Here is a 12,562-nt window from a genome sequence, read left to right on the forward strand (position 1 = left end):
AAACGAGAGTGCACGTGATTCTGGATACCCTTATAGGTCATGCGTCAAAGTGGAACTAATAAGCCTTAATTAGACTTATCCCTTAACTGTTATTCATCCTCGTGTCTTTTTCATTCCTTTATTTTCCCCCTTAGTCCAGTAGCCAGAATGTGAACCCGGACATGTTGAGCACACCAACGTGTTATGTTATAAATGTCGAGTATGGGTCCCCAGCATGTAGAAACTGTCTGCCGGATGCTAACTTGCATTATGTTGAGCAATTTTCATAATCGGCATAATAATCTCTCATTGGGCTAAACACGGCCGTTGCCGTCATCACAAATGTGATGATGTCAGCACAATTGGGCAAAGTGGGCCCATTTTGGACGGGAAACCCTTTTGGTGTTAGCATTATGCTATGCTTTAGCTATTGAAAAATAGCAGATCTACAAGCTCATAGCGCAGAGCTTGTAGGTCTGCTATTTTTGAAAGATCGAAGAACGACTGACACATAGAAACATAGCTTTTTCAGAAAACTGTCAGGATGTGGAAGACATTTTTGGAATCTGATCTCAGGTCAAAAATGGACTAGACTACCTAACGGTGGTCCAGCGGAACCAGAACCGTCAGCGTGGGATCAACAGCCCTCTCTGTCCACACTTGTCGGTCTCATTAGACGTAACACCTGAAAAGCGGTGCCTTACGGGCTGTCATTAGTCTTTCCTTGACGAAACGGCAGGGCAATCTAACCAATGATTGAGGGCCTAAGGTCAAAGGTCACGACGGGGAAGACAGCAATGTTAATTCGTCCTGCCTTGAGCAGAGGACCGCAGTGGTGTAAAAAGTAAGTGTTTCACTTAAATAAACGTATAAATACCGCAATATAGAAATACTCTGTTACAAGTAACAGTGCAGAATTCAAAATGCACATGAGTAAAAGTACACACGTATAGCAGTCCCGCCCCCATGCGAGGGCACCAGGAAATAATTCCCCATTTGTTTTCCCCATAGACGTTTCAAAAAGTATTTATTTAAAGCCTCGGACAGACAAAGCCAACTCAAGACAATAAACACATTTTTTGGGGCCGAACAGATACTTAGAAAGAAGAAAAAAAGGGCAGGATTCAACACTTTTTTTAGTTGTTTTCCTTATATACAATCTTTTTGAAAATTAAGTGAGCTTGTAGATCTTCAATTTTCAAATGACCGAAATCTACAGTGCTGAAGTGGTCAGTGTATGTTTTGTGGTAATACTCAACATCTACAAAGTAACTAGTAAATAAAGTTTTCAAATAAATGCAGTGAAGTAAATGTACAATATTTGTACCAGAGATGTAGTGGAGTAGAGGTAAAAGTATTGGAAACTGGAAATACACAAGTAAAGTACAAATACCCTCACAATTGTACTTAAGTAAATGTACTTAGTTACTTTACACCACTGATGGTCTGAACCCACAGATAAAAACTACTGGCAGCTATGAATGGGTTCCTGACCCACATTGGTGTACAATAATGAGAGTAAAACATACATCTACCGCGTATATGTGTATATCTATGACGACTATTATATTGTTTGAGCATCCCACGTTGAGGTTATGATTGAATTGTGGACTCTTGGGAAAAGCAACTAACTTTTTTTTCCAACAAACCTTAATTTAGTGACACAGCAGGCAGGACTCTCCCGCCTGCTGTGTCGCTAAATAAACGTTTTTTGGGAGCATTACAAAGTGAGTTGGCGGAGCCCCTGCTTTTTCCCTACGTTGTCTGTTTTAACAGTTTGGCTCAGCACCAACTAAGGAGCTAGGATGTGCGTTTCAAATCTTATTTTGTGTTGTGTTGCCTCTTGCCATGCACTGTTGAGTCAGAACAATTTTATTTTAATGTTATAGTTATAGTTAATCATGTTTGGTGTGGGGGCGGCTCATAAGACTTATATTAGTTTTAAAGTGGAAACACGATGAAGGCAGGACACACTCCCAGTAATAAATATAGGCCTACTACAAACGCACGCGCGCGCATGCATGCAAGCAAGTGTATTCGTAGAAAGAATAGTGTCATTTTGAGTATATCCAGATCTATTACTATTACCATGAATGGATCAATAACGCTTCCAATCAGGTAGTGTTCAAGTCGACGGTTGACAATGAATGGACAGCTTTGAGTGTTTGTGTAAACACAGACATTGTAGACGAAGGTGAGGACGCAAATTGTGAATGAGATGATGTAAAAGTCTGAATACCCACCACCCCGTTTCCCCTCACTTGTATGGGCTAAATCTTAACCCTTATGCCTAATTATTATTATTTGCCATTTTTTACTATTTTATAAAACCTTTTAAATTTGTTCCAATAGCTGATCTACAAGCTCACAACGTGTAGATGTAGGTGTCGATTTTAAAAAGATTTTCAAATCTTTGGCAAATAAGTTTAGGGATAAGGCAAGATGAAGCCCGTATATATTTTTTCCCTTTTTTACCTCCTTTTATGATGATTTCCTGTTTTTGGTTATATAGAAGTGTATATTTGTACGTCTCTACTTGTTCTGATGAATTGAAAAGGATGGACCCTATTGTAAACAAGTGTAATGCTTTATGGTGTTGTCCCACAGTTAACAGTTTGTATTGAGTTGTGCTTGAAATGTACTGTATTTCTCCAAACTGTTAATAAATACAATGTATGATGATAAGAACACCACTCACTTCACATGTCACATGCATTTTCTATTTCCAGGTTGACAGGCCGGGAGGTGGAGATGAGGTTTTCACAGTCCATATTCTACAAATCTACAGTATGCGCAGCTAATTTCACAGCATCAGACTTGTATTGCACATTCTCAGCAGGCCAAGGTGGACCCTCCACCGATTAAAACAATTACAATAATTACTTCACTCTCCATATACAGTAGGTCACACCCAAAAGAATTATAATAATGAATTCACTCCCCATATAGGCCACATACTGTACATACATTCCCGCCTACCATTTTTCTTCAAAACACACTTTCTGCTACCATTCCTACAGATTCCAAAACTGTTCTCACAATGTCTATTTATCAAATTCTACTATACATGTGGGGACATTTGGCCCCCACAAGTACTGTGCACATTGCACATATGCACACGCGCACGCACACGCACACGCACACACACACACACACACACACACACACACACACACACACAGTCACATACGCTGTTGAGAGCTTTAACAAGGTTGTAAAAGCATCTGAGCCTGAGGGGGAGGCCTCTCCTCTCCTCCGCTCTGCTCTCTTCATGACAGGGTGGTTCCCTCCCAGCGTGAACTCAGCGGGTCGATCCGCTCCAAACCTTCAGCTGTTTCTACTGTAGGGGTTTTATTGTAAGCAGTAGGCCTATTGCCTGAGTTATGATTCATAACTAGCCCATTCTGACCTGAGATCAGATTCATACGAGGTTTCCACTGGACACACACTGGTCTGATTAACCCATAACTGACCTGAGATCAGATTCTAAAAATGTCAGTCGTTCTTCGATTTTTTTTTAAATAGCAGACCTACAAGCTCGTAGCGCGCCACTCGGTGGCGCGCTATGAGCTTGTAGATCTGCTATTTTTCAATAGCTAAAGCATAACATGATGCTGACACCAAAATGGGTTCCTGTTCAGAATGGGCTAGGGATGGAGCTCGATAACCGATACCCAAGAAAGGCCGATAACAAAGCTTATTGAAACTATTACCAATGAGAGACCAATGGGACACTTGCTTTGGCAATGTAAACGTATACGTTTTCTCATGCCAATGAAGCTCCTTTGAATTGAACTGAGTACCTGTTATCAATAAGCTTTGGGCTTATCAAGCCTGTTATCAAGCATAGCAGCCCCATGTTTAAACAATCAAGACGAGAGGCCAGAGGCGATCAAGAAATACATTTAATCATCCATGCCTGGCACAAACATGGCGGTCTAAAAGTATATTGATACTTGCCAACAGCGCTGACCGGGTAAACAAAATATATATTAACTAGTTAACCACTTTCCTTAATATTATTATATTGGTAAAGAAAAGTCAGTCTGTTAGAAAAGCACTGTATTTGAAGGCCCTAGTAAAAGATACTGGTTCTGTTCAAAATGTATTGTCTTTCCACAAAATAATATAAATTGCTCGATAGTGGGCTCGATAAGAACCCGGCTCGATAAGCTTGATCGATAAGGTGCTCGTTATCAATAAAAATTAATGAGCTCTATCCCTATTCATAACACAGCCAATGCCATACTGTCCATACTGTCTGTAGACTGCACTGGTGGAAAAAGTACTCAATTGTTTTACGTAAGTAATAGCATAAATACTGGCAGTATTTATGCTATAAGTATTATACTGTAATGTAGAACCTACTCCATTACAAGTAAAAGACCAGAATTCAAAGTATACTTGAGTAAAAGTACAAAAGTATTGATTTTGCACCAATTTGAATGAAGTTGTGTTTTTTCTGTGTTTGGATATTTCGAAACATGAATTTGAATGACCGTGCAGAATGTCAGGTCTTCCCGGACTACAATGGACTACAAAGCCCATGTTTCTAGCTGCAGTTCAAGTCACACTGGCCCCTCCAGTCAATCGTCTTGTTTGTTTGTTGCTAGTTTGGCTTTTGTTTTGAGTTTCTTCAGTTCTTTATGTACAGTATTTGTTTTAACCTATGCTAGAATAGTAATTTGTAAAAGTTATTGTGGGAGTGTCATGGTGCAGCCGAAAACGTCTTGACATCAGCTGGTTAGAACTACAGCAAACATGCAGTCCATGTAGTCCAAGGAGGATATACTTTAAGGATAGTTAGTATGTTAGCACCGGATGTTTGGTGAAATAACATTGGAATCTATGAGAGCCGGCTGGACCAGCTTATGAGCAAACACTATTTTGGCGACCTTTGTCATATACTGTAGGCCTAATTGGTGCAGTAATATTAACCCATTCTGTACGGGAACCCCCTTTGGTGTTTTACAAGCTCATAGCACGCCACCGAGTGGCGTGCTACGAGCTTGTAGGTCTGCTATTTTTGAAAAATCGTGAAAATGCGGCACAAATCTTTGATAAATATATATATATTCTTTCAGAGAACTTTTTATTTATTTATTTCGACGTCAGGCCTAAATGGGTTTTCTAATCACTGTTGTTTTTTTTTTTGTACAAGTTTATCGAGCCATTTGGTTGTCATAATTTCAGACTAGCTGGCAACGATGGTGGACAGTCTCGCGATACTTTATTGGCACGTTCATAAACATCCGGTACTTTTTCCTCTTTAGATACCTCTATAAAATGATACAGTCTGCACATCGAAAAGCAACACAGCAGAACAATGTCTGATATGTCTTATATATATCGTTATAGTTATTTTCACTAGGTTGGTGATGGGTGTGGGCACTGGGCACCGCGTTAATATTATCTGTACCAGCTCACTCTAATATAAGGCTGCTTGAACTTGGAGGCGGGGTGAGCTGGGAGCGATACACTTTGTTGACCGCACTCGCACTTTATTTGAGTAAAAGTAGGCTACATTGGTAGTATTGGTATAAAAATGTACTTGAAGTACCAAAAGTAAGAAAGTATACTCATAATGCGGAAATGTCCCATTTCAGTACTTGAGTAAATGTACCTAGATACTTTCCACCACTCCCTGGTCACATGATGCAGCCACTTCTTTTCAGCAGAAACTGAGGAGTTTCAGTGGCGTGGCGAACTGGACCGGGCGGTCCCACCCGGCTGAACCGTGTCGTTAAACCAGTTAACATTCAGGGCGGGAACCCCTTTTGGTGTTTATAGCATTATGTTATTCTTTAGCTATTGGAAGAATAGCAGATCTACAAGCTCATAGCGCGGCACCGAGAGCCGCGCTACGAGCTTGTAGAACTGCTATTTTGGAAGAATCGTGAAAATGTGGCGCAAATCTTTGAATATATATTCTTTCAGAGCGAACGTTTTCAACTCAAATCTTTGCTTCTGGGGGGTTCCCTATGCTGGAACTACATATTTTCAGATGGGGGGTCGGCAGCCAATTACATAATAATAATCTTGGGGGTCCTCGACATGAAGAGGTTTGAGAACGACTGATATAGAAACATGGGTTGTTCAGAAAGCTATCAGGATTCAGAAGACATTTGTAGAATTGTCCTACATGGGTTAAGGAATCCGAGGACAAGGACACCATCCCCTGCCAGCTTCCCACCCTGGTCTGGAACACTGCCCATTTTGGTTTGTTGGGAGCGCCTGCCAAGCCCAAAGCACTGCTCTCATGAACTGACCCCGGTCCTCTGCAAACACTGCTCTACCTCCACTACACCACTACAAATTAGGAAGAAAAAAAAATACAAATAAATTAAATTTAAAAAACATCACACCCGTGTGAAATGAGGGGCGCTCTTGTCATCGTACATCAATCTGTGTTAGCGGACATTTGACATTGCTATACATAAGCGCTCCCACCAACATGTGATTGGTTGGCCGATTTGCTCGTTTACATATGACGTAAGTTTTCCATTCAATGTCAATGCGGCGTTTAATGTTTTTAATGTTTAATTTACGTCATATTTAGCGGAATTCTGATGTCATTTCTCCGCTGATCGTCAATGGCAAAACTTGAGACGGGCGGGGACAAAATTTAGGCTAGCGGACATTTTGTCCGGAATTCTCCTACCGTGGTCAATGGCAAATCTTGAGACAAAAGCTGTTTATAGAAGGGGCAAGCGACCCTTAAAAAAAGAAATAATAATAAAGGGGGCAAGATATTATCATGAGAAAAGAATCAAAAGATCCCCCATAAGGACTATTTGTCCTCTCGAGTCCTCTCTTTTTAATACATCAGCACCACAATTAGCCTACATTCATTAAATCATTTTGTTAGTCTAAAGTTACTTTAGAAAACTATGAGCAATTGTTTAATTTAACAATATATACACCTATATACTAATACTTTACTATGCTTTATAATTTGGTCCTGTGATGCTTACACAAATTCTCTCATGATTTACACATGAGAGCAACAATGTATTCATTCTCACAAAAGTTGAGCTTATCGCCGAATTTGCGATTTGCGCCTGCATGGGAATCACTTGACAAAAACACAAGATGACAAGGTATCACAATATCCCGGATTTATAGATAGTGATATACTGTACAAGTGGTAACAATACCACTTGAAACAACCGAAAGAATAAAACTCAAAATTACAATTTATTCTTCCAGCTGGCGCTATAGCCTCGGGCCACAGTCAAACCACAATGGAAACAAGTCCCCGGCCCCCGGGACATATTTGGGTTATCCTTTTTAGCTCAGCTATAGTGCTTGAGGATTTATTCTATACTATACTGTGTGCTGTTTACATTTCTGAATTCTGACTAATAAAGTGTTCGATCAATCAAAAATCCCACCCTCCTTTCATTTCATTTAATCTCCAATGACATTCAATGCATCCCAAAGCACAATAGATGTTTATTCACCCTCTCTCCTTTCATTGGAGAAGGTGGTAGAAATAGAACATGATAACAAGCATGACCGGCCCCGAGATTCAACCCGTGTATGTAGGAGTTAATCCGCTCCCTTCATTCAGAGACACTCTCCTCTTAGTCGGGGGTTTATATTAATAACACCTGGGAATACAGTCCTTCCCAATACATTTCTTCACCAATGTGTTTGTAAAAGGTGTCTATTAGTAACACATCTCACAAATACTGAACTTCAGTTATGCAGGAACGCCTACTGCAAAAAACTACTTTCTGGCCTTGACAGCCCATACATCTAAACAGAAAAGTCCTATCTGATTGCATTAAACAACATTAAACAATGTTAAACTCACTTTGCATGTTGCTTTGCCACTCGATGTGCCATTCACTTTAAGCATGCGCATACCCTCTATAGGAGAATCTGTGACAGCTGTTGAAAGTTGTACCATTAATGGTAAGATGTCACTGTTGGTCCGTCCTCCCGTTACTCAGACCATTACTGACACACATCGCAAACCCTAACCTGACCCTGACCTCACAGGAAGCCACGGGTGACTTCTAGCTTTTAACCCACAGCACGGGTGAGTCTTAAAGGGACACGCCGGTCTGACTAACAGGATGTCCGACTTCCCATTAACAATCTATGTACATGCAGGCTAAAGTGACAAAATGTGATTCTTCTTTAGGTAAGCATGTGACGGGTCAAACTAGGGGTTTTTCATGATTGCGAATCCATAGCAAAAGCATTTGTCTCGCACAAGAAACACTTGTGTGGTCGATAGTTAATGGTACCCCAACTTTCAGCCACTGACACTGATAGAAACTGGATTTCAATCTTTGTGCGATGTGTTGCTAGACACCTTTACAAAGACTGTTGGCGAAGATATTTATTGGTAAGGAATGTATTCCTAGATTGGACATTGTTCTGATAATATTATTCCCTGACTATCTGCCCCTTCATCATCTGGGGTGCATTTCGTTGACGCACTAACAGTCGGACACGCAATAGTCCGACACCCTACCCCGAACCTTCACCTAACCGCATGCGGAAGGAAGCCACGTATGTGTCTTAACTGGCAACGCATGTCGGAGCCACGCGTGAGTGTTAATCGGCCACGTATGTGTCTTCCGACATCATCTGTTCCTCGTTAAGAAGACCATCCAGGGTCCATCGAGGGTGCACCGAATAGCAATTCAAATACATGACGAATGGCCTCCGAGTAGTTCCAGCAGACGACGGGGAGGATGACCAGGACTGCTACTAAGGTAGAAATAGCTGCACGGCTGCGTCTTGTATTCATCCCCATGACCCAGACAACCACCCAATAGACAAACGCCAGGAGATAAAGCACAGCCAGCAGCATCTTACTGCCGAGACTGTTCCACAACGTGCTGTTCTCCAAGGCCTCGAGCTGCAGCGCTTGCTTCTGGTGCTGCCGCTTCAGTTTCTCCGAGGCCTCCAGGACCGTACGGTTGACCCTGGCTTGTACGTTACACTGGCTGTCCATTTTCTCCTCCACGCTGGCGAGCTCCTGTTTCGAGTCATCGACCTGCTTCTCGAGGCTGCCCAGTTCCCGTTTCAAGTTGTGGATTTCATTTTCATTTTTCAAGTCATGGTTTTCCTTTTTCACTTTTATGTCATTTTCACACCGGTGTCTGTCCTCCTGCATGGCTTCCAACACCGTCGAGTAGTCCCTCTCGGAGTGAGACTTTAGGTTTTCAAAGGCTACCTCCAGTCGACACTGGTTGTCCCGTAGCTTTTGGATCTCACAGAGCACAGCGTCAAAGTCCGAAATCTGTCCGCTTTCAAACGCGCTTTTTCCCTTGGAGCGGGGTGGGCCTCGGGGGGCTTCTGTGGTGCTGTTGGCCCCGACGGTACCAAACGCAGCGCTGGCGCCGTCGTCCTTACTGCAATGGGGGCATTCGGCACGCACAAACCTCTTCCGGATGAGGGAGGCAATCTCTCTGCGCTTGGATACCACGGCGTCCGCTGCAGAATGAGAGAACGTAGAGAGGCCGCCCGTCACCTTGGCTCCGACGTCTTTGAGGCCCCGGTGCACGTCCTGGAAGACGTCTTTGGGGTGCCGCGGTACGCCGGCGTCGTGCTCCTCCATGCCGAGCTTACAGTGGCAGTGCTCCAGCCGCCTCTGCAGCCGATGGACGGTCTGGGCCGACACCTGGTTGGTCTTCTCAAAGGCCTGCTTGATGCACGAGCGCTGCTGTTTGTTTGAGTTGTTATTGACCAGTTGGAGGTATTCCACCACGTTGTCGTGACAAGCACTCTGTTCCATTTTGAGTTGCTCGGAGAGCTTGAGGATCTTGTGTTGGAGTTGGAGTTGGGTGTGGGAAATGGCGTGCTTAGTTCGCTGGGCGCTCGGGATTCCGCTGGCTACATGAACGCCATAACCCTCCTCGGTGCCATCTTGTTCTAGATGTTTTACGATGACTGACATCCTGTATGGTTACAACTTCTGTGTAAACCAGAGGAAACAATCTTAATTCTTCTCGTGTAAAATGTGCTTTTAAGCTGTACAGTTCGTTGCGCCATTTGATGACATCACCCCTTCGACGTACTCTGATTGGACAGTGATCAGTCGGACATGATTCAGTGTTTGCTAGCCGGCATTTTCGGCATGTTGTGTCACATTTTTTGAGGGGCCCACCACTATAGGAGGGCCCCTCAAAAAATGTGACACAACATGCCGAAAACATGTCTGTAGATTCTTGTCCTAACACAAACATTAAACATTAAAAAAACATTCAATTAACAATGAATGGAGAATTTAAGTCATATGTGTCTGAGCAAATCAGCTATTTTTGTGCTAACACAAACATTAAATGCCATTGACAATGAATAGAGAATTGACATCAAATGTAGACGAGCAAATCGGCTATTTTGTCATAACACAAAGACCAGCAGACCTTATTAACTTAATATCTATTTTCATATTTTTACTAGTTTTACATCATGAAGATGTATGATGATATGCCCATGTAAGGAGAACCCTGATGTCACCAATATGATGTCATTAGTGCTGACATCATAAGCTTGCCTCCAGGTACTATGATGCACTTATTCTGACAACGGGTACAACAGGTACTCTGACCAGGACAATGTGTACTCTGAAAACTGGTACAACGGGTGGGCCTATATTGCATAAGGGGAGGGAGGGTCAGAAAGAGTAAAAATGTGAGACGGTCGCAGGAGATAAGAACAGAAAGAAAGAAAGAAAGTGTTTGAGAACACGCTAGCCCTTCCTCTATTCAGCTATAGCAATTATTTTTTCCCAAGGGTAAAATGAGAAACAGAAAATATTGTGGAGGGCCGGGCCAAAAGGCTGAAATTTTATTTCTATATAAAAAGCAGTAAATGGCATTGATTTGACAAGCTGGTAAGAGTATTATGTTATTAGTATTACCTTTGACTTCAGTAAATACATTTTGGCATGAGTGGACATTTGAGGGGGGACAAGGAAGTTAACAGGTTGTTACACATATGGACAAAGCGTTCTCCAGGTCTGATATGGACGTAAGATGAAGCCTGTCAGTCCTTGAATTGTAAATCGCCATCTTTCTAGATCCGTTTGGGCCCAGCTGGCCATTGGCTGGCCCAGACAACGAGGCAGGACTTCCCCCCTTCTTCTTCGTTGGTTTTTATTTTGACTCGAACGGGGGGGGGGGGGGGGGTGGCTCCCGATCATAGACTGTAACGGTAGCCACGCCCCTCAGAACATACTCGACTTGGTCATGGTCATTTTTTAAATAAATGGGACCATAATTTTCCAAAAAGAATATTATGACATGAGAAATGAGACTTTAAACTAGTGACTGGAAGCAGAAAGTATTCATGCCCATGTTTATTAAGGTAATACAGTCTAGGTGAAGTTGGGCCCAAATACATGGACCTCTATGGAGATATGGGGTTTTTTGGGCCCAATGACAGCGCCACAACAGGCCATTATATGAACTTTCAGGAAGTCCCGATTTCCTTAGTGGCTTCACAAAATATCTGTCTGACTGCCCCCCCCCCCCCCTGGTTGTACATCACACGCAATTCACAGCAGGTAACAGGCTTCAAAATAAAAGCAATGCTGTTTTAGTCCACACACATAATCGTTTGCCCCACTAACTTCATATTCGACACACGCGGTCCACACCCCTGCAGGGAGTGCACTATAGTGCCCGGTATCGAGTCGGTTGGTTCTCCAGAACCACCACAAAAGGCTCTGCTGAGGCTTTGCCAGTGGGCCTATAAATCAGCCTAAATCCCCCTCACCTGCGCAATTTCCAGCCTCCGCCTCAGCCAATTGATTGACATGGCAACCCCACATCTGACAATTGATTAGCCTACTTAACCACTCGTAGGCCAGTAGCCGACGGGCACATACAGGTCTAGTAAGGTGAAATTAGGAAGTACGTTTTATTTTCTAAATTTCCAAGTCACGGTTAATGCCCAGGTCTGGTGTAGATCTTGTCCTACACAAACATTAAATGCCATTGACAAGGAGTTGAGAATTTACGTCTGAGCAAATCGACATGAATACGTGATGATGTACGATGATAAGAGCGCCCCTCACTTCACACGGGTGTGATTTTTTTGTATAGGAAGTTCGGCAACTCGGTTTGGCGCCTCACCTTTCTTAGCCCATTCTGAACGGGCACCCATTTTGGTGTCGGCATCATGTTATGCTTTAGCTATTTAAAAATAGCAGATCTACAAGCTCATATCGCGCCACCGAGTGGCGCGATACGAGCTTGTAGGTCTGCTATTTTTGAAAAATCGAAGAACGACTGACATTTTTAGAATCTGATCTCAGGTCAGAATGGGTTCATCAGACCAGTGTGTGTCCGGCGGAAACCTCGTATGAATCTGATCTCAGGTCAGAATGGGTTAGTCAACTTTCTCCTGGGTGCTTCTGTGTTTATCCCCACTAACAACACCACCATGTTTAATGCAATGGCACTGACAGAGAGAAACACACTGTATTTGTGGGTAGACCACTGCCATCTTGTGGCTGTTTGGTGTCCATACAAAAGAAAACGGCATCACTAATTCCTATAGACCGATTCACAGAGGGGTGCCCTGGGCGCGGCCATTACTGAGGGGTAATCCATTG

The 12,562-nt window shown here is 42.9% G+C and overlaps 1 protein-coding gene across 1 annotated transcript; it reads right to left on the reverse strand.

The window, feature by feature from the left end:
* Positions 1–8,593: 8,593 nt before the first annotated feature.
* LOC310873798 (transmembrane and coiled-coil domains protein 1-like) lies at positions 8,594–9,898 on the reverse strand (the record flags this gene model as incomplete). The annotated part of the gene is made up of 1 exon (XM_083786349.1): positions 8,594–9,898. The coding sequence occupies one exon, from the start codon at positions 9,896–9,898 to the stop codon at positions 8,594–8,596; it is 1,305 nt and encodes a 434-aa protein (XP_083642475.1).
* Between the last annotated feature and the right edge of the window lie 2,664 nt (positions 9,899–12,562).

The sequence above is a fragment of the Protomyctophum parallelum genome (assembly GCF_964188405.1).
Source record: "Protomyctophum parallelum genome assembly, chromosome: 16".
Classification (NCBI taxonomy): domain Eukaryota; kingdom Metazoa; phylum Chordata; class Actinopteri; order Myctophiformes; family Myctophidae; genus Protomyctophum; species Protomyctophum parallelum.